Genomic DNA, 21,616 nt, shown 5'->3' with positions numbered 1-21,616 from the left:
TCGCTATTTCTATTCAACTGCTGGTTGTTGATGCACAAGTGCGTCATTCGGGTATAACATGGAGAGCGCCGATCTTGAAAGAAGTTATTCCCGCGAGCAGCAAGGCTTGGGCCCTGGGCTTGAGGCTATTGCTACACCAGTTGCGCTCGTTCGAAGTTTCACGTCGAAAAGCCATAGAAGTGCGTGTAGTCGGCAAAGCTCGAAGAACCGTTGTAAGCATCGTGCCAATGCGGTAGCATCCTGCCGACTAACGGATTTGTTTAGCCGGGATCGAAAGCTCGCGTGCCGCACGATTGAGGGAACTTGAAAAGGGCATCCACGACTCGTTTGAGACGGAGAAGGAAGACACTGTTGAGCAAGTCGCATCGAGAACTCCTTCGGTGCTGAGTACAACCCGGGGAACAGATCCATCGTCAGAGACATCAAGTGTACATCGAGGAGATGAAGTACGGCGACGGGTAATTCGATTCGAAGATGGAGACCCGGAGAACCCAAATAACTGGAGTCGGGTATGTAGAAACGATTGATTCGGACTAATGTTTGACTTACTAGTGGTGTAGTGGAAAAAGATCTATTCCCTCATCGTGGCTATTATGAGCGGTAAGCAACTTGATCTTCTGCATTTGATGTGATGGCTAAACACGATTCAGTGATGAATAGTACCATGAACTCAAGTCTAGCCGCCGGGGCTGTAGGCCCAATATCTCGCCACTTTAACGAATACAACAAATATATGCTCATCTTACCTACATCCATGTATCTAGTCGGCTACGCATGTGGTCCAATGCTGTGGGGCCCTCTTTCAGAAAGTTATGGTCGCAAAGGAACGATGGTGATATCCTTTGCCATCTTGACCGTATTCTCAATTGCTTCGGCGGTCGCCCCGAATTTCGCTGCCCTGGTCATCTTCAGACTTCTCGTTGGTGTGGGAGGGAGCTGTGCCGTCAGTGTCGTTGGTGGTATTTGTGCAGACATCTATCACAACCCGAAATATCGTGGGAGGAGCATGGCAATTTTCATGGTGAGTCTTTATATCATCAGATTTTCTTGCAAGATCCTAATCAAACATAACAGGCAGCAACAACTTTTGGTCCTATCCTCGGTCCTCCAGTATCAGGATTCATAGGAGTTGTGTCCTGGTCATGGGCGTTTTGGATCGGAGCCATTTTCGCTGGTGCCACATGGCCACTCTTCTACTTCTTCAACGAAACATATGGACCGACGATCCTCAAGCGCCGTGCGCGGCGACTACGCCAAGAGACAGGAGACGAGAGCATCATTGCACCTTTAGAGTTGGAGAAGACAGATCTAAACCACATCGTGACTGTCATCCTGACAAGACCGCTACGCATGATTTGCTTCGAGCCACTAGTTCTCTTCACCTGCTTGTACCTGAGCTACGCATGTAAGTCAGCCTATTAAAGCATCTACCAGCAAGCACGCTGACTGATCGATGGAGACGCCATTTTCTACATCTTCCTCCAATCTTATCCTATAATTTTCCAAGGAATCTACCATTTCAACGCGGGAGAAACAGGCCTAACATTCTTACCCATCGGCGTCGGTGCAGTCATATCGGCCGGAATATACCTCTCCTGGGACTGGTACCTAGCGCGCGCCCAGCGTCTCAAGCGTCCGTGGTCGCAAGATGAAGAAATGCGCAGATTACCATTGGCATGTATTGCAGGACCCTTCTTCGTCATCAGTGCCTTTTGGCTTGGCTGGACAGCGCGAGAAGGCATCCATTGGATTGTACCTACACTCGCTGGTATACTGTTCGGCATGGGCTATCTCTGTCTCTTCATGGCGCTACTCAACTACCTGGTCGATGCTTACGAAATCTTTGCCGCGAGCGCAATGGCCGCTGCTTCGCTGTCGCGATCGTCCTTTGGCGCTGTGCTACCATTTGCGACGAAACCAATGTACAATGCCATGGGTGTTGCATGGGCGACTAGTCTGCTGGGTTTCTTCTCCTTAGCTTTATGTGTCGTGCCCTTTGTGTTTGTCAAATGGGGCGGTAGTATGAGGGATAGGAGCAAGTTTTGCCAATATCTGCGGCAGAAGAAGAGGGAAGAAGAGGAAGCGAGGGAAGAAGAGAGGAGAGGATTGCGAGAGACAGAGGTCAAGGCCCAACCGAATGAGTTCAAGGGGAAAGAGGACGTTTGAGGTTTTTGTATGCTCCTTGTCATTGGCGAGGCTGTATTTGGTCACGCGTGTGGTTAGTATACCAAAAATTTTGTTTCTCAATATCTGTCGTGCACTACATACCCACCGGGGTGTCATGAAATACTTGACAGCATGGGTAAGCACCCAACAGGCGTGTCTGGCGACTACAGTGGCCTTTGTACTAGCATTCCATGTTATATGTTTCCCGGGTGCATCTATATTGCATTCAGATCAATCGAATAATTACAAGAAAGCTATGCAATGATGAATGAAATTGACAGAACAAGATCGCTTCAGAGTATGCCAACATCGGCATTTACTACCACAGACAAGTACGTGTAGGCTTTGCAGCTCATACACTGTAAAATACAGATGTTAGTATTTTGTCCTTCGCTTAGAGCCAGTCTTATCGGCTAACACAAGGTGAAACCTCCGTCACCATCTGACATGATTGAGAGTCATAGGCACAGAATGTCCAGTCCACTGTTAGTGACAGAATTCAAAACGGCCGCATGTAATGAATCGAAATCGTGCGACTAGATGTCGAGCAATGGTAGGCGATCGGGAGGCGCGAAAACAGGCATATAAACGTCACATGTAACGCCCAAAGGCCGCACTGGTGTTTCGGAAGTCTTTTTCATTCAGTACATAATCGACACCTCCCAGGAGCTCCAGGTGCTGTACCCGAGCCCTATCCCCTTGTTTCGTGTCCGCTATGAAGCATGCATCCCAATGTAGTGTGACCCGTTCATTTCATGAGACGCCGATTGGTAATGGAAAGAGGAATGCCGTTGAAAAGCTGAAAGAAGTGCCCGAGTCTTGCATGTGCGTTCGTTGATTGTCCGTAACGTCACGCTTACTCGGCGGCGCCAACCGCTCGTGCTGTGGAATGTTAGTATATGCTTCAGAATGTGGGCTGAGAATTTCCAAATATGGAATTTCAAAGCCAAACGTTCGGCGTGATGACATACTGTAGATGCTGAGCTTGGAGTGTCCGACAACCTTCTTGATCTGGCCGTTGGCCTCGAGGTCGGCGAGCGCTTTCCGCGCGAGTGAGCCGTTGATCTTCAAGCGATCGACGAGGGTAGCAACGGTGATGAGGCGGTAAGACTGGACATCCTTCTGGAGCTTGTCGTTGGTCTGCTTGTCGAGAACGACGGCGTGTTGAGCCTTGTCCTTGACTGTAGAACGGTCAGTGGTTATTTATTGCGCGCTTTCGCGGGTGCGTGAGAGTAGGATAGAGATGTGGGATTCTCTTCGAGCGTATTTTGATGCATAAGAATTCGCGAAATGTAGATGTGCTTGTGTGCGTTGCGGTCTCACGTACCCTTGCCCTTGGACCACTTCTTCTTCTGCTTCTTGCCTCCAGTTGCTGCAGGTGCCTTTATTATTGTCAGCGCCCTCTCTTTTCCATATATTGGGTTGAACAGCGACGGGACATACCATTTTGTCGGTTGTGTGTGGTTGCGGAGAGACCTTGTCGACGAGTTGGGTCCGTCAATTTGGGGCGGAGAGGTGCTGAGACAGTGGCCTTGGCGCGCTAACGGTCTTCAAGCGAGCAGCGACATCACGTGACAGAATGCTTCATATCGCCAAGGAGGGTGTTCTTCTCTCGCCCCACGTAGCTTATCAGGGCAAGCATTTAATTTCGTCCAAGTAAGAGATTGTGTATATATCGGGCACAAATGTAATCGCCACATGCTCGATCTGCTCGGCGTAAATTTCTGGAGGATTTTTGCAAATCCGCGCTATCCACCCAACCCTGTACTCGTATGTATCATCTGGACATCCTATATCCTTGGCATACTTGTCGAATGCCATACGTTGTTGTTTACGAGAAATAATCACGCGACAATTTAGATTGCGGAAGTTATGCCCAAATGATGCTATCGATGAAATCAGTATATCGGCGCTTGTCCTAAAGAGTGCTGAGACGGGCAGGCGTGGTTCGCTGGATGTTCTGTTGATGAAGTCGATCAAGATGTTGGCAAAGGATACACATCTATGTATAAACAACTGGGGTGTATGCAAGGCATCGGAAATTGTCCTTGGTGGTGTGTTGCGGGTAGCGGTGTCCTGGCCGCGCGTAGGTCTGACCATCAATGCATACGAGATGGGACTGGCAGAAAGCGGATACGAGTTTCGGAGATGTCATGTACCTAATTTGGTAGGTCATTGGATCGATTGGGACAGTAGGGTGTGCTGCAACGTGAACTTACCCCGGGAATAGGGGTGCAGGGATGAAAGGGGTCCTGATGATGTTTTGGCAGATCGATACACGACTTCAGTGTGGAGCAGAAATGCACCCAATGTTCTCCAATTACACACAGCTACTCACTCAAGCTACTATGAAGTCATCTGCGCCAGCCCAGCACGTCCAATCCTCTTCTTCAAGCACGTTTTTTTCTCTAAGATGGATGTAGTGCACAGACTACCCACGATGATTGCTACTGAGACAAGGAGAATAAATGAGAGACAAAGACACGCCTGACGGTAAAGGAAAAGGACGTCAGCATACGACTGGAACCACAGAGAGAGATGACGAATGCAAGGAAAGGTTAATTTCAGCTCGGAAGCTTCCCCCGTCTTTTGCTTTTCCCCAACAATAGACTATTTTGCTTGCTGAGGCCTCCCACACAAGCAAAAGCGTTCTTCCTCTACATGATTGCAAATGCTCGCTAAGATAGAAGAACAAGTCCGTGGTAACCAGAACAGGGAACAGAGCTGACAACTGGTAAATGCTGATGGCTCCAATCCGGAAGTGCAACGATGAGAGAGGTATTCGCCAAGACGCCATGTCCAAATGATGGATGCATAATCATTAGAAGAAATGGGTGTGTGGTTTCGAGAGCTCGTGAACTTCCATCTCCTGTTCAACGGTTAGTGTCGTCAATTAGAAATGCCTTAATTAGAGACATACCATCTTGAAAGAGTTCAGTTCTTCTTTGATCTGTTGCGCAAGCATCGGTGTAAGCCTATTACACGTTGCAATGTCACCCCTGCGATCGTAATCCTGTGGTGACCATGCGTCATGGAACTGAATGCGTGGGCTGAAGCTGATGTTGCGCATGCCGCCATGTGGCGTAGTAGGAAGACTCCTCGTGCTGCCGTTGTGAATGCGCGGTGGCTTTGCAAAGTAATCCTCATTACGGGATTGCGTAACCTCCGTCTTTGGTGTATCGGGGGAGCTGGATCTCGATGACCCTACGTTGGGAACTGTGTCTACAGGCTTAAGAACAGGAGAACCAGAATCCGAGTTTGTACCAGCACCTGAAGACCAATTAGCAACAGCCAGTACCATGGCCGCAGGGAACCTACGTTTCAAAATACCCTTCTTCATCGAAGAGAGAACCTCTGCACGGTCACGGTCGGACCCTACAATGCTCTTTCTTGATGCAGCTTCGGCCGCAGGGTTGGAGGGATTTACAATCTCTGCAGATCGCCCTGCATCAATCGAGTTGCGTTCCAGTCTGGGGTAGCCAGTACCACCCCTGGTCTGTTCGTGGGGGTCTGCGTTGACATTGACCTTTTGTCTTTCTGCCTCAACTGTGACTAGAGAAACTTGGCCAACGCTGGGCCTGGTGATGGGTCCATCTGCAGCAGGTACGCCAATGACAGACTTTGGTCGGAATAGACCCTTGATAGATTTGGTACCCTTCTTCATACCATGACCCATCTTTCGAAGCATAACAGAGGCAGACGATGCAGCCGACTGTATAGACAGATTGTCAGTTGAGCCTATGCCACCTTGACCAGAGTAGATACCAGCGCCAATACCTGCCGCCTCTTGCTTTGCAATGATAGCTGCTTGCTCAGCGTCCTCGTCATTCTGGTATTTGTCTTTCCTCAGCTTGGCACGCTCGACTGAAATGTTATTCTCAGCGGAGGCTCGTCGAAGCTCTGCGGCACTGCCGAAAGAGAATGCCCGTCGTAGACGGGACTTCATACCCTTGTCCTTGTCATTCACAGCACTGAGATGTTGCATAGCCGCACTGGCTGCTACAGCATTTGCAGGGGTCGTGGGCTCTGACGGAGAGATGGGATGTGACAAGGGGGAAGGTGCTTGACGTCTGTTCGACTCAGGTGCTTTGGAAGAAGTTCCTCCAGCTACGGAGGCATAACTTCGTTGAGTGTTTGCAGCCGGTCGAGACTGTGGGCTATATTAGTTTGCGCAAGCTTAGTGGATTTGATCAAGTTACCTGGGGGGCTGAGGAGTTGTTCGAAGAAGCACTGCCTGCGCTGCCCTGTCTCTCATGACTTTGATTCGAGTCTGGGCGGCTTTCGGTGCGACTTGAGCTCGAAGGCCTGGTGGTATTCGTGCTCGAGTTTGTGTTTTGGCCGGTGGCCGAGGCAGCCTGCAATGGTACAATGCTTGGGGCTGCGTTTTCTGCTTCCAGTCCATTGAAACTTCGTCTTCTGTATCGCTTAGCGGGATCCACACCGCCTGATCGAATAACTTGCGTATCGTCTGCACTGTTCGCTCGACTATGTCCTGGCCTGAAGGGCGGTGACAGCTCAGGGGCTCCTGAGGTTCCATTTGGCGTAGACTGCGACGTTGTTATGTACGAAGATCCGGCCGTCGTAGAGCGCTGCGTAGGAGTAGTGCCGCCTGTGGGAACACTGTTTGACGAGTCTGTCCGCCCAGCGCCACGTCGATATCGGCCCGGCGACGGCTTTGTCGGTGCATCGCCGCCTAATGAGAGCGAAAGGTCTGGTATCGAAGTGGACAGGGATATTGAGGGCGCGACACTGTCGACGGGCTTCTTAAGGTCACTATCATCTTTTACACCCATGGTTGGACCGCCCGACGAGCGATTGGAAGAACCAGAAGTGGATACTGTGGAGTCGGAAGAAGAGGATGGGTGGGAGGGATGTCCGAGTCGGGACTGGGTGGTGGTGTGGCTGGGGGGCTGCTGCAGGGCCTGAGGGGTTGGTGCAGAGACAGACCTTTTCTCCTGGCGCAGCTGCGGCGTGCTGTTGAAGGCATACGGGGCTATGGGAGCGGCAGTCCCTCTGTATCCTGTACCTCCAGAGTTTGCATTCTGCTGGTTGCGCGGCATCTGCGTGGCCCGTGGTTGTGGCTGGTTTGGCTGGTTTGGCGTGTTTTTGTAGGCATCGGACGGCGAGTAGGGCATTGTAAGAGGTCCTGTCGTTTGGATGACTGATGTGAGTACCTGAGCCATCGGAGGCCTTGTCGGTACCGCTATCGGGAGCTCAAAGGTTAGGCTAGCGCTCGTTGGCGGCAGTAGCGGCAAGCGAGAGAGGCAAATAAAGATCTGTGGGTGACGAAAGCGTTAGCACTCGTGCTTTGGCGATGTTGCGAGGCAACGCGTCGTGAAGCGCAGCGGCAATGAGGCCAAAAGTTGCGGACCGAAAGCCGGGCGAGAAGGGTATGGAGTGAAGGGATGCGGGATTGGGCACGACGCCTGTTCGCTAGAGACACGCCGAGGGAACGAGCAGCTACTGGGGGTATGTACCTGCTATGGAAGGAAAGCGAGAAACTATTAAAACAGAGAATAGAATGTAACGTCGTCGAGCGCTGGGAAGGCTGTCGTGAATCGACGGAGATGGCAGCGTGTACCAAGCCTCCCGAGCAGTCCCTCAAGCCTGCATTGGTCGGTCTGCGAGTGTCGGTCGTCTGCTGCTGGAAACGACGAGCGATTCAAGAAGCAAGCAGAAAAGGAAATAATAGAGGGAGAGCAAGGTCGGCGGTCGCGGTGAAGAGTTGAGGTTGTCAGGCAAAGGGGCCGCACTAGTCTCTGGAGCACGCACGGGCGCCGCTGCTAGGGCTTGGGAGATTCAATAACTTAACTTCCCCCCCCCTCCCCAGGAGCCAACACGCACCTTGGCCACGGTAGAGGGCCGTCGCGGGATTCATCCATGGGCACTACTACTTGTTCAGGCCCGTGGCAGGACTCGATGCCGTCCGGCCAGGCTCTACTTGCACATGTGGCATTTGCGACAGGCAACGCCCATAAACGCGCGCATTCAAAGGAAAGCTGTTAAAGGCCGGGCCCAGGGCACGCACTCGACGTCAAACGGTGCAGCGCCATCGTAACCCTGCCAGGTCGGCCGCCCATGGTCGCCCGCCGTTGCGCTTCATCCGCCGCCGACGTTATGGAATCGAGGTGGAGAGCATGGCATGCTATGCTCATGCTCACAACTCGCCAGCTTCACTTCTAACCCTAGTCCCTGCCCCCCCGGGCGAATAGTGCTCGGGCGCAGCCGATAGAAGGAAACAAATATCGCAGCCGACCGCCAAGTGTCGACATATAGCTACGTGCTGATCCTCCGACATTCCTACGGCGCACCCTGCCTTTTCGGAACCTTCTCGCTTCTCGCTGCACGGTAACGGGACACAGCAGACGTTCATGCTTAACGTCACCGCTGGCTCTGCTGTCCTCATTCCGGCTCGCAGCAAGCAAGCCAAAAGCGCCGCCGGGGTCGCTGCATGGCCCGCATTCCAGGGTCTCATCTGTCGACCTGTCCTGACTTGACCTGACAACAACAGGCGTGCTTGCAATTTGGCCGCGCACCTGCACCCATTGTGCGCGAGTGAAAGTGGATAGGCGTAGCATTGCCGTGGCATATCCACGAATAGGACGTGTGCATGGTTGGACGCGTTTGGTCGCAGTAGCCCTGGAGATACGACGCGATCTGGTAAACACTTACGAATTCGCCTCTGCGAGGGGACCGCTGCAGCCAATCCGCTCGGCGAGCCTGGCGCGACCCACACAGCGCTCCTGCGGCTGAGCCGTTTGCAGTAGTTGATGAAAAGCGGTGGGAGAGGCTGCACACTGGCTGCAGGCGACTGAAGCCGCTGCCAGGGGGGGCTCTGGTCCGATAAGAGGGCTGCATGGCCGTCGTCGTAGTCTTTTGGCCATTGTTGAACCTTCACCGACACGCCTGCACCCCGCTCTGCTCCAACCGCTCTTCCCGTCCCCCCTCTGCTCAGCCCATCAAGGGGTCTGCGGCACAATGTCGGCCCTTCCGCCGTATGTCTGCATTCTGCAGGTTCACTTCGCCTGATGGATTCAATGTCTGCCAAGGCGTGGGGCAGCCGACGACGGCGGCCCAGTGAGATGACAAGTGTTTGATGTGCATTTGCTGTGCACACCATCATCTCCGGCCCATGCACACGCGATGCCTCTGAACGCGTCAAACACCAAACTCGTAGAATTACAGTAGAAGCTTTTGCTTGTTGCACCGACGTCTTGTCTCATGGCCTTGGGGGCCGGTTTGCTGGCGGCTGTTGCACCATCGCCCGCCCCACTCTATCCATCTGCGATGACGCGATCATCAGAAAGGCGCGACCGTGACCGCGACCAGCGACTTCTATTTTAGTCATGCCGACCAATCAACCGACTGTGTGGAGTAGACATGGAGTCTCCTGCTGCTTTGGGAACACGTTGATATCCCCCCCCCCCCCCGCCATGCATATCCTCCCTCGCACTCGCAGCTCGCAACCTCTGATTTCCCTCGCCTGTCTCGGCAGCAAGGGCACCATGGGAAATCACAAAGGCTATAACGCCCCATGATATGCTGGCCATTAGACTGCAATTGACTCGCATACTTACAGCAGCTAGGCATCCAGCCTGGCGGGACCGTGGACGTAATCGTTGTAAAGAACCATCCCGACGGATATTGACATCGGCCATGCGCCCACACTTTTGCCTTTGCAGTTTGAAGTGTTTGAAGCGTTTGAAGCCTTGATGCTACCCCTGTAAGCCACCGTTCTGGAGAATATTCTGCGTCCCACAATTCTTACTGGTGCGGCAATTGCTACCGATCGTCTACTTACGCTAGTCACGTGCCGAACCCGACCTGATCTCTCCCCATGGCAACTGCCCTGCGCCAGCGACTTCCCTGGCAATATTATCATAACAAGCAATAATACTGCATGCAGAGTGCCGACGTGACGGCTACAGTACAGGTGACTGCCTTGCTTCCGAAGATACACGACCGATCCCTTAGCCGTCCACGCCTTCACCTTGATCCTAGGTATCCTAGGTAACCATCCAATAGCCAGAAATTCCGACTTGTTCGCCAATCAGTTAATTGGTGATTCTTGCCGTCTGGTACCCCAATCGCTGTCCAGACCGGCCGGCTACACCACCAAGCTTTCGTGGCTGCTCTGGTCAACGTCACACCGAAAGAGCCTACTCCCAACAACACTTTTTTCATGCGGCTCGCAAGACTGCAACCAATCCATGTGCGCCTGGTGAGGAAAATATCATGGTTCTGGATCCGATTCGATCGTCGATTCCCGTCTAGCCGCCAACTGCGGGATCTGAAAGGCTGATGCGAATCTGCACCACGGATCTGGAACTGCTGTTCCGGATCCTTTGGTATCCGTCATGTACTTTGGCGTACAGGCCCTGCGGCTTCTTGACCGTGCTTTGCGCTCCATACACTGGACTGTCGGCTTATCGTCAACGCTAGCGTGCTTGACATTTACGGAGTACCCCAGGTAATGACCATGGCTAAAAATGACATTAGCACTTCACCCGGCCGTGGCTGAGCTGACATTTACATCCTCGGAAGATTGCGACTGGATATGCATCGCCGGGCGAGATGATCCAAGGCGAAATCATAGAGAAGGACTTTGGGTCTCGCCCTTTGGCGCTCTGACAACTGTGCATGACACGCGTGTTCGTCGGTCGCAACCCCGATCCATTGACATCATTTCAAGACACGTCACCCCTCGCCTCTCCGCGCAGCCAGCTCGGAATCATCAGATAGCGGTACGACGCAGCTCCGCGACCTGTGATATGGTTTCGAAATGAACAATGTAGTGCACGGCACGATTACGATCGACAGCGTCCGAGTATCACAACTGCCCGTCCCTTAACCTTAGTTGGACCAGACGCGACGATCTCCAGGAACGGCAGACAACGCATCGTCATGACATGTGTCAACTTGCCTGTAACGTCAAAAGCTTGTACCCGGTCTGTGGGATGCGGTTCGATGTATCTGAAACACGGAAATCTAGAACAAGCGAGTGGAACCGACTATCTTTTGACATCGCAATCAAGTCTCTCCGGCTATGCCTCTATTCTCCTACCGGTAAGATGTGTTGAATGGAAATGGAGAAGAGCGCTTCTGATATAGGCGCGCGTGCGATTAATCAAGCGGCTGTTAGATTATCATTAATTGATGACCAAATCTCCCAAGTTCCGTGATTGCGTGAAGATCCATACCCCACACAAATTAATAACCAATCTGACTGCAAACAACTGTCCATGTCACGCCAGTACCATTGCTGCCATGCCAAAAGAAAAAGTACTTAGGTCCAAACAAACACTAAACCCAGCCACCCGCCAGGACCCTTCCGTAAAAGAAAACAATGACGCAACGTAAAAGCCGAAACGCTATCGTACCATGGTAAACAAACTCGTCCATGCCAGCCCTAAACAAACGCATAACGTGGACGTTTTTCCCCGAATAAAGGAAATAAACAAAAAAGAATATCAAGCAGAAGCAAAAAAAATAGAATCAAGAGCGAAGCCCATGGGGATCTGCAACATGACTGTTAGTGACTGATCTCGAACCCGGTGTGGAGTAGAACAAAGCTTACCGAACCCACAACCTTTGGTGTAAAGTGTTCTCTGACCGAAAACCAACGCGCTACCATTGCGCCAAGGCTCCTCTTTGGGGGAGTGTAGAAAACTGTAGTCAATTATACAGTTTATATACTCGTTTTGTACAATCACCTTTTCTTGTCTAGCCCTGATGTCATGTTGCGCTGCGCATAAGAGGGTCACTCACAGCCGAGTGTGCTCCATGCTCCTAAGTAATTGACCAGCAAAGCAAAAATTGAATATTACCCCGTAGTGACGAGGTCTTGCAGCCCTTTACCCCACTGTTTAGCGCGTTTGTTTGTGGGCTTAATGTATCGTGCGCACGTGACCGCTTGTTTCGCCGGTGGACCAAAAAATCTTACTTCCACTTCGAAGTGGAAGGAACGCAAAATGTTGGAAGGTCTATAGCACTAGTGCTGAAAGGAAATAACGATAACTAGGAATGCATTCTGTTCGGTGATGGTGATTGATTGTCTACGAACATAGCTGCTACGAAGGTATACCTAAGCTCTGCGCAAGGTGGGCCGAAGTCGGGCCGAAGTGTCCAGCAGCCGACGTCTCTACCGATACTCACGATCCGACACTGGAAGTCTTTTCTTTCTGGGTAGCTAGTAACTCTGCTTGTATCGGTAGTGACAGTATGTGTTGATGGTAACTGTGTGTAGCATCAACCATCAAAGCTTGTCGGCCTCTGCACCCATCCCTCTACTCGGACTGTCAGCTTATTGCCGTCAATAAAGCGTTCAAGAGCGCGGTTTGGCGATGCCTTGGTGAAGGCGTCTGCAGGATTGTCTTCACCATTGATCCAGCGGATCTCCGTGATCTCGCGACGCTCATATGATTGGCGCAGCGCCATGATGTCAATCATGAGACGCTTTTCCTTCGTCGTCCCAAGCTTTACTAGGCACTCGTACAAGGAGTACGAGTCTGTACAGATAACCAAGGGAATTGCAGGTAGTCTAAGTCGTTCTGTAACTATCCTCAGCGTGGTTGCAACTGCAATGCCTATGTCAAAGCCGTTGACCATGCCGTAGATCTCTGAGGCCAGTACGCTCCGTGTGATGCGCTTGCATTTTGTAGAGCTGTAGTGGATCACGTTGCCCTGTATTGTGAAGGTGTTGACGTCAATAGACTCGTTGACGAGCATAAGGACAAAGCCTAGCTGTGAGCTGAGGTCCTTGTTGTTGGCAAAGGAGCCATCCACAAAGACCATCAACTTGGCCTCCATAAGATTGACAGTGACGTAGTGCAGGCCACGATCGAGATTCTCCATCTGCCATTTCAGGCGTTTGTTGAGTGCCTTGATGTCCTCGTCTGATGGTTGCTGAGCTTGAGCAGCGACGGACAGGTCAAATGACGCCTCTGGTTGGCATGTTGATGCGATGTACGCTCCGCGGGCGCGCTGCTCGGTGTACTGTTGCGCGCGGTCGGGTGCCCTGATATCCACAAGCCTGATCCTTCCTCCTTGTCCTTTCTGCCTAAGGGTCAAGACTCTGCTGGCGTCCATCGTGAGTGTACATCCATTGAAGTCTAACTGCACTTCTGGTGTCAGCCTTGCTTTTGGCTTTGACCTGAACTCTGCCTTCTGGATCTTCTTCTCTTCACGTGACGAGAACGCTGGTGTCCCGAGCATGAGAGTGTCGTCTGTCTGCATGCCAACGATGCCGAAGATGCCTGCGTCGTCTCTGTTCGTGATCAATAGGCATGGGTCGTACGTCGATGTTGCCATGTCCAGTTCCTTGCAATGGTGTCCGTGATACGTTGTCCACCAGTGGACTCCTGCCTCAGCGATTCCATACAGCGGCTTGATCACATGGAGTAGCGTGCCTTCTGGATATCGATGGACTAGCTCAGTAGGAAGATGTGCGAGTATCGTCCTCTTCAGGGTTGTCTGCGCCTGGGGATACGCCTGCGTAATGTCACGGAGCTCGATGTTCATTCCGCGTTGTACCATCTCGGGCGCCAGCGACATAATCAGGCGCTGGCTACATCGCTGTATGGTTGGAGATTGCGTCAGAATAGTCTCCTTGCCGTGGTCCTGGTAGCCTTGGATAACTAGGCGGGATTTCTCATAGGGCTTGGTTGTCTTTCCCTTGACCTCACGTACTAGGCGTGACTTGAAGATCCGGATCTTGCTGTGTAGCCTCTCGTCGTATTGCTCAAATTTAAAGACTCCACGACCTACGAGGTCGCTGATCTCTTGGTCATCAGACGCTTCAAAGGGGGCGCCTGAGGTTGTGATCACTCCATCGTTACGTAGCTTGATAGCTAGCTCAAGATCGTCCTGCTCCTTCTTGGTGATGTACGCGTGCGCCTTCCGCTTGTTCTTTGACCCTGGAGGGCGGCCTCTCCTGCGTGGTTGCACTGCCGGTGGTACTGCTACCGGCTCATGCGGCTCATTCGGCGCGTGTGGCGCATCGGGGTCGCTCCAAAGGTGGTCTGGTCTGTAGTATGGCTTGACGACAGTGGATCTGAATGTCGTTGGACCATTGACCATGTCAACAGTGACGTTGTGGCCATCTGTACTGGCGATCTTGTACGGGCCATTCCAGCCATCGCTCTCTCTCCATACTAAGACTTCGCTCTGGAGTGGGAGCGCGAGCATGTCTGCAGTGGCTGGTCCATTGCGGGTGTTCAAGGCGTCTGCAACTTGGTGCTCTGCCGTGATCTTGCGTAGGGCTTTCGTCGCCTTTTGAATAGCCTCGCTGCGCTTGACCATTGACGGGGATGGCGGTGACTCTGCAGTCATTCGTGGGTACGCTCCAAAGACCAGTAGCGTCGGGACTAGTCCATCGGGGCCAGCAGTATCGTTGACAGCCTTCACAGCCATCTGGAGAATCGCGTCGTCGGACATAGTGTCAGTGAGTTCTGCATAGAGTATGTCCCATGCGCGGCGTAGAGGTGCATGGTACCTCTCAGTTTTGCCGATAGACCAGTGCGCCTCCGTAGGTACTTGCTTGCATGTGACTCCCATGATCTTTGCTTCTGCGCGGAACTCTGTGCTTGCAAAGTTAGTGCCTGCGTCATGCGTGATAATGTCTGGTGGTCCTTGATACGTGTCGATCCATAGTATCCGCAGTGCTTGCCATGTTTCTTTAGCTGAGATAGCGCTAAGGAACCTCGCGCCTTGAAACGCTGTTGAGGAATCGACCACATGCAGTACAGGTTTGTTGCTCAGGTACATCACATCCACCAGGATCTCATAGTTGAAGTGGTGATCATCCTTGAGAGTGAATTTGAATCGGCGCGGTGCGGAGCTGTGGAGCTGGCAGTGGTGGCAGAACTTAGTGACTTCTTCTAGGGTTCTTTCTTCGAAGTCGTTATGGCCAGCATCCTTTAAGAGCTTAACAAGTCGCGTGACAGCTGGGTGTCCAAATCGTCGATGGAGCCGTCGCAACTCTGTCTCTGTCAGGAACACAGTTGCTCTCTCTCTTTTGTTCAGATGGAACCAAGGATGTCCCCATTTGCGAATTACAGGGATGTGTACGTCACCCTGGACTAGCTCATCTGTGGTGTTGTTAAAGTAGACCTTTAACCTGTCCATGTCTGCAAGGCACAATAAGAATGGTGTAGGTGCGTCAAGCACCTCAAAGTTGATCGTCCCAATGTCTGTAGAGACCTGTGCAGTGCCAATAGATGATGTAGCCTCGCCCTTGCCGAATTTGATAGATGCCTTTCCTGCTGTAGACGTATCCATCCTAACTGTAGGATCTTCCCTTGTGAGTGCAAGGTACTGCTCCTTGCCAACTGTGGATACGTTGGCAGCGCCTGTATCCGGTAGGATCCCTTGGTACACAGATCTTGTGTAGCGGTCTTCAAGCAGGAACTGTGACGCTGGCGCTGATGGCGCGTCTTGGCGGTATACGTCGTCGCCAGAGATGTGGTGCAAGAACGCCTGATCTGCAAGGCATTGCTCCGTGAAAAACTGCTGTTCAAGGTATGCTTCCGCGACGTCGTCATCGTCGTCATCCTCGCAGTCTTCCTCCTCTCTCCAGCCTCTCTGATTGTACTGGCTAGTGTGCTCGATCCTTTCGTATTCTGCAAGATGTACGGAGAAGTCCTTGGGGGGCTGTGTACCTGTAAAGTATAGCGTAGAGAAGAACTGTGTACGGGCAGCCTTGCGCTCTTCGTCTGTGTGGTTGGTAGACCAGCATCCTTCCTTCTGGCAAACAAAGCATTTCTTCCTCCAGCGAGGCTTAAATCCTCGTCCGTTGTCGTCGCGCTGCTCGCCTCCTCGATATGCTCCTCTAGATCCGCCTCTGAATCCTCCTCCACCTCGAGATCCACCTCGGATTCTTCCATTGCCGTTGTATCGGCGATCTAAGTAGTATTGGTCCTCTGTGACCATCTGGGTAGTGTGTTGCCGTGCAAGGTGTGTCTCAACTGCAGAACGTAGGTCTGAGAAGAGTCCTTCACAGATTGTGGCTGGTTTGAACAGTGCCATCTCAAGCTCTGGTACTCCTCGGCAGGCATTGATGACAGTGGTACGTAGGGCATCCTCGCCCTCAAAGTTCTTGCCAAGGGCACGCTGGCATAGCTGCAGCTTGTCAAGCAGGATCTGCAGAACCTCGTGTAGTCCCTTGTCGGGGTTCTCTGTGCGGGTGCGAGCGAAGGTTGTAGTCGTCCAGTCTGTGTAGTAGTGCTGGTGATGGACGTCATGGTCGAAGTGGTTTTTGATTGCCATGTACGCATCAGCAAAGCTGTCATCTCTCTCTACAACCTGTATGTAGAATGTCTCTGCACGCCCGGTAAGGATACGGGGAAACACTGCGTGAAACTGCTCTTCTTGGATATCTACCTGCCAGCAGATGCTGAAGAAGATCTTGATCTTATCGTCTAGGAGATCGTACGCATTCCCTGTATACTTGTTGCTATTGTCCCATAGCTTAGAGAACTGCGTGATCGTATTAGCGTCGAGTCGATCGTTGCGGGACCATCGCGGCGGTAGCGTCTTGTACGGGTCGTATGGTAGTTCGGGTGGTCTGTTAGGGACGCGGTTCGTTGGCTGTTGTGGAAATGGCGTGACTTCGCGATATGCAGTCGCTGGCGGCCGTGTCTGTAGTTGCGCACGCCCTTGTTGCGGCTGCGCGGCCTGCTCCCACAGTTGTCGATGCTGAGGCCCTTCCAGCGTACCGCTCATGTGTAGCGGCTGTTGTGGCTCTATTGTTTGGGAACGGCTCTGGACGCCTTGTCTCACTCTATACTGCTCTTGTTGCTCGCCCTGCGACGGTCGTTGTAATTGCGACGGCTGTGGTACTTGCGGTGGCTGTTGTAATTGCGGCGGTTGTTGTAATTGCGGCGGTTGTTGTACTTGCGGTGGTTGTTGTACAGCTGGATAGACTGTGTGCTGAGTGTCCTGTTGGCGTTTATTGCTCTGCTGGCGCTGGTACGCTTCGGACTGTTGGTCGAATTTCATGGCTCGAAACTCTGCTGGTTCCCATTCAAGAGTATTCTCTATACCTAGAATGTTGTAGAGAGAGTCCGCCACCCTGGCGTGATTGTTGCCAGTGTATACTCCCCGGTGTCGTAGCACACTCTTAAGAGACCTTAGTGTACCACGCTCAACCTTGCTAAATAGCTCCTTCGTCCATCCTTCAAAGTCCCATTTGTAGTCAATGAAGAGGTCATCGTCCCAGGCCATTGACACATTGTAGTCGTGGATAGCCTTAGCGACCCACGTTGTTGCGTGTGTCTCATTTGCGTCCGCCGGTGCGGGTACACCCCAGAGAGCTGTATTGATGACCTTGAGTGCAACTGTGTATGGACAGTTTTCCATAAGTTGTTCCGCGGTAAATTTGGCCCATGGTGAGTCTGAGAGGTGTTCTGATTGCTCATTCTGTAGTTGATTCTGAGCTTCAGCAGAGTCTGCAGAGCTTATTTCGCTTTGGTTATCCGCCATCTTGCTAGCGGGTGTTGACGCGTTGTCGGTGTTGTTGTCTCGCTGGTTGGTCGTGCCAGCGCTTGTTGTTGTACGTGATCGGATCGTCCGGAGACGCTCGTACGGTTGAGTTGTATTGCGTTGCTGACGCGCTCTGTGTTCGCGGATTAAGCTAAACCAGCAGCTGTAGAGGGAGGTTAAGAGTGCTTTGTGTTATCTCTGCCTCGCTCTGTTCTTAGCACAGAATCTTCTCCCGGGAGTATAACGTCGTGCGTCAGGGAGTTCGTCGAAGATGCGGTCTGTCTCTTCTACCTTGCTGTCTGTGATCGCCTTAAGCAATCACTGATCAGTGTTGGAAGGTCTATAGCACTAGTGCTGAAAGGAAATAACGATAACTAGGAATGCATTCTGTTCGGTGATGGTGATTGATTGTCTACGAACATAGCTGCTACGAAGGTATACCTAAGCTCTGCGCAAGGTGGGCCGAAGTCGGGCCGAAGTGTCCAGCAGCCGACGTCTCTACCGATACTCACGATCCGACACAAAAAGATAATGCAAAAAAGGCAAAAAGATGTTGCATCGGCCGGGAATCGAACCCGGGGCTAGCCGAAACTGTCCTGCTGTAAAAGCTGGATGGCAACGGCTAATTTTACCACTAAACCACCGATGCTTTGAATCTGATTGTTGGTCTGATTGATGAAAGAGTTAGGTTTTGATTAATTTATCAAAGACTTTCAAAAGTTGAGGTACACTGAGGCCGGGCGGCTCGACCAGTTGGAGTGGGGTGGGGATGTTCAGGGGTGTTGAAGAATCTGATGATACGGTGGGTCCGGAACGCTATCCATGCATGTGTAATACTTCACTTACCCCTCTATGGCTCTAACCTGCGTCTGTATTCAGTCGCTAGCATAGAAAATGACCACTTCTAATATTCCTTCGTGGCATATCAGACACCAATTGTATGCTCAATTACACTAGGCGATTCAGAAGATACACTACTCTGCTTATATGGTCCACAGGGCTGCGATTGATAAGCTAAATGGGGTTTCTTTTATATCAAGACGTGCATTGTCTATTATGCAAAGGCTCACAGCATTATGTACGGCCTATTTTCATAGGAATTTTTAGTATCAAACGAGACCTCTTTTCATGGCTACAAGATACAGGTTTGGAGTAGTACAATCACTTTTGAGAAAGCATATACGTCTTGATATTTGAGATGGCTTCTTCGTGGACCTTGTACAAGAAGTCGCGTGTAGCAATTAGAACACATGCACCTGAATGACATTGATATGAAATACTTGACACTCTAGTATACACAAGCTACTCTAGGGGTCAGATAAGCCTTTTGGAATGGAAACAGTCGAGGTTTACCAAGACTGTCGCTGTCGACTATTCCATGTTACCTATGTGCATGCATATCTTGTGGACCCTGGTATGTATATTACCTACCATCTTGTATCGTCATGATAGTACATACTTCCTAAGCTCTCCAGACAAAGAAAGCTGTTCGACTTGTAAACAGCATCGGGAATTTTTCTGTATCATCGTAGTCCATCAGTCGCCTAGCCCAGCAAGTGGCCACATCAATTCAACTCAAGTGCTCATTCATCCTTCGAGAAGAATCCCACATCTCCACTCTTTTCCCCCATCTCTACAAGCTTCTCCCGCATCGTCCTCGCCTGTTGTGCCATCTCGGGGTCGAAATCTCCAAAATCGTACTCCTTCGCCCACTCTCCCACACCATGCTGCAGCACATTCCTCGCTCTCTCACTACCCGCTATCGTCGTTCCTATACTGCCATGCAGTGTCATCCTCTCCTTGGTACTATCATAAACTCCACGGTGTAAGATGTTGTTATTGTAGAACGCCACCTCTCCAGCTTTCAGCTGAACAGTAATCTGATCAGGCATATTCGCTTCGTATGGATCCGCATTTCGCTCGGTTTCCGTTCGTGCACGTTTATGCGAGCCAGGGACGAGGACGAGACTGCTATCATCGTATAGCGCCAGGTTCCACTGCGCATGGTGTCCTGGCTTTTGTAATCGCTCCAACTCCTCTTGTGCTGTCGCCGTAGCCGCAACATCGTCCCTGTGCCATCTTAAGCTGAACTCCTTGTCTGGACGTACAAGCATGTTGTATAATTCCATTGTCAATTGTGACTTATTACAACCGATCAACGCTGCAACGTATTTCAGGAGCTCCGTGTCAAAGTATGACTTCGCGAACGTGAGGTGGTCTGGATTCGACGGGTGTAGCAAGTGTTGCACACCCCATATGCCATTCGATGGATCATGCGGCCATGGTGGAAACTGCTTTGGTAGGGTCCGTATGTATGGCCATTTGCCTGACCGGGCTGCCTCTGTCATGCGTGTGGCGGCGGCGCGCAGTGCCTCCAGGTCGAAGGATGGGAAGAGCGAGGCAGAGAGAACGACGAAGCCATCGCGATCGAGAGCTGCTCGAGCTGCTGTGTAGGGGTCGTTGCTATCCGTAGTAATATTCGAAGAGACCGATGATCCATTAGACGCTGAGCTAGTAGCTGGTTGCGCCATGGATAGCTGTATCTTAGCCTCTGCGCTCTCTCTCGGGCCGCGTTTGTCGGGCTGGTGTTCGAGTCTCCGCATGTATTGAAGGCGGTATCAATTCTTGCTCAGAACAGTGTTGAAGCACTGTATGTATAGATGTGCTCTTCCTGTTGTTCTAGCTACCCCGCATATATTGGCAACCCCGCCACGGGCCTGATGTGGCCCATATTAACTGCCACCTGGGATTAGTCAAGCACATTGTCAAGCCCGCATATTCGTGTCGTTTGTCGCGGAAGCCCGAACCGAGCATTTAAACGTCATTATAGACGCGGAAGAACTGTCAAGAACGGCATTACTGATAATAAGGGTATTTGAGTGATAGAACTGGGTATCATTGAACATAAGCAACACCTCAAAAAACCCAAAGCCTAACCATCAGGAAGTCGGGGCTGCAGCCGCAGCTTTGATCTTCAAGTTTCTTCTCTCTTCTTCTCTTCTCGCCTCCACGCCAGCCAAAAAGTCCATACGTCCAAGGTAAGCTTCCTTGGTCTTGCCATGCGTATCCAATTCCTCGGCAATGCCCTCCTTGTCGACGAAACCCGTCCAGTCCATACGTGATTTGTCCACTACGTTGAGTTTCTGGGCTTTCTCTGTCTTCTTAGTGGCTGGCGCCTCCATGTCTAGTACATGTTCCTGCTCGGGTTGTAGTGTGGCGGCATCGGTTCTTGGCCAGGAAAGCTGGTACTCCGGGGCGAGGGCGCGGACGTAGCCGGTAGGGTTGGGGTCAAATCGCGATGGTCGGCGTAGTGGGCGACGTATTTTGGGCCCTGTCTCTTTTGGGGGTTCAACCGATGATCCATCTTGGGGCGTTGCTGCTGTAGACGCATCGAGTGTCTTCCAGCCATCTTTAAGATGCTTGTCGAGTTGTGAGCGTGGTATTTGCTTTTCTTCTGTTGTGTCCTGGCCAGCAAAGGTGTAGACTTTCTTGATCGCTATCTGCTCTTCCTCTTCGACCGCCGCGGGGATATGAACGACAGGCGCATGGTCCTTTGGCGCCTCCGGCTCTTGAACTTGCGCCAGAAGGGGTTTCAGAGGTGCTGCTGTCATCTGGGCCCATAAAGCATCCACATCCACCGTCGCCCCTTCCGTCCTGGCTAGCGGCCTTGTGTCTTTTGCTTCACCTCTCCGTTGTGCTCGCGTCTTGACCAGTCCACCTTGTCCACCCTCATCGTCCGACGCGATAAATCCATCTCCATCTTCCTTGCTTCCCTTCTTCCCCTTCTTCTTCGACCGCTTCCTTCGCGCTGCTTGGATTGTCACTTCATCTCCAGAGTCGAGGTCGTCCTCGACAGGTGCCTTGCGCTTGCCTTTGCGCTGTGCGGGTTCTATCGTGATATGGTCCTCATCTTCGGAGCTTGATGTGTCTTCCACAGGCGCGACATCGGGATTGAAGTCTTCGTCTGCTG

General features: G+C 51.8%; 8 protein-coding genes across 8 annotated transcripts; 2 read left to right on the top strand and 6 right to left on the bottom strand.

The window, feature by feature from the left end:
* Positions 1-58: 58 nt before the first annotated feature.
* Positions 59-527, top strand: PtrM4_078870 (uncharacterized protein; the record flags this gene model as incomplete). Its single annotated transcript, XM_066106358.1, has 2 exons — positions 59-212; positions 265-527. 2 exons carry the CDS (start codon positions 59-61, stop codon positions 525-527), a joined length of 417 nt encoding a protein of 138 aa, XP_065963296.1.
* Positions 528-664: 137 nt separating this feature from the next.
* On the top strand, positions 665-1,422 carry PtrM4_078860 (uncharacterized protein; the record flags this gene model as incomplete). Its single annotated transcript, XM_066106357.1, has 2 exons — positions 665-1,021; positions 1,075-1,422. The coding sequence occupies 2 exons, from the start codon at positions 665-667 to the stop codon at positions 1,420-1,422; spliced, it is 705 nt and encodes a 234-aa protein (XP_065963295.1).
* A 1,600-nt stretch (positions 1,423-3,022) lies between these two features.
* PtrM4_078850 (40S ribosomal protein eS25) lies at positions 3,023-3,612 on the bottom strand (the record flags this gene model as incomplete). Its single annotated transcript, XM_001940779.2, has 4 exons — positions 3,023-3,048; positions 3,138-3,347; positions 3,494-3,548; positions 3,610-3,612. The coding sequence occupies 4 exons, from the start codon at positions 3,610-3,612 to the stop codon at positions 3,023-3,025; spliced, it is 294 nt and encodes a 97-aa protein (XP_001940814.1).
* Positions 3,613-4,987: 1,375 nt separating this feature from the next.
* PtrM4_078840 (AF-4 multi-domain protein) lies at positions 4,988-7,301 on the bottom strand (the record flags this gene model as incomplete). Its single annotated transcript, XM_066106356.1, has 4 exons — positions 4,988-5,035; positions 5,087-5,436; positions 5,485-6,316; positions 6,366-7,301. The coding sequence occupies 4 exons, from the start codon at positions 7,299-7,301 to the stop codon at positions 4,988-4,990; spliced, it is 2,166 nt and encodes a 721-aa protein (XP_065963294.1).
* Positions 7,302-12,414: 5,113 nt separating this feature from the next.
* Positions 12,415-15,444, bottom strand: PtrM4_078830 (uncharacterized protein; the record flags this gene model as incomplete). The annotated part of the gene is made up of 1 exon (XM_066106355.1): positions 12,415-15,444. One exon carries the CDS (start codon positions 15,442-15,444, stop codon positions 12,415-12,417), a length of 3,030 nt encoding a protein of 1,009 aa, XP_065963293.1.
* A 316-nt stretch (positions 15,445-15,760) lies between these two features.
* Positions 15,761-17,646, bottom strand: PtrM4_078820 (Med15 multi-domain protein; the record flags this gene model as incomplete). The annotated part of the gene is made up of 2 exons (XM_066106354.1): positions 15,761-15,816; positions 15,858-17,646. 2 exons carry the CDS (start codon positions 17,644-17,646, stop codon positions 15,761-15,763), a joined length of 1,845 nt encoding a protein of 614 aa, XP_065963292.1.
* Positions 17,647-19,229: 1,583 nt separating this feature from the next.
* On the bottom strand, positions 19,230-20,177 carry PtrM4_078810 (phytanoyl-CoA dioxygenase family protein; the record flags this gene model as incomplete). The annotated part of the gene is made up of 1 exon (XM_001940777.1): positions 19,230-20,177. The coding sequence occupies one exon, from the start codon at positions 20,175-20,177 to the stop codon at positions 19,230-19,232; it is 948 nt and encodes a 315-aa protein (XP_001940812.1).
* A 408-nt stretch (positions 20,178-20,585) lies between these two features.
* Positions 20,586-21,257, bottom strand: PtrM4_078800 (uncharacterized protein; the record flags this gene model as incomplete). Its single annotated transcript, XM_001940776.2, has 1 exon — positions 20,586-21,257. The coding sequence occupies one exon, from the start codon at positions 21,255-21,257 to the stop codon at positions 20,586-20,588; it is 672 nt and encodes a 223-aa protein (XP_001940811.2).
* Positions 21,258-21,616: the final 359 nt, after the last annotated feature.

This window comes from Pyrenophora tritici-repentis, chromosome 3 (genome assembly GCF_003171515.1).
Source record: "Pyrenophora tritici-repentis strain M4 chromosome 3, whole genome shotgun sequence".
Taxonomy (NCBI): Eukaryota; Fungi; Ascomycota; class Dothideomycetes; order Pleosporales; family Pleosporaceae; genus Pyrenophora; species Pyrenophora tritici-repentis.
The sequence above is the reverse complement of the archived record's forward strand: the minus strand, read 5'-3'. Positions and strand labels throughout refer to the sequence as shown.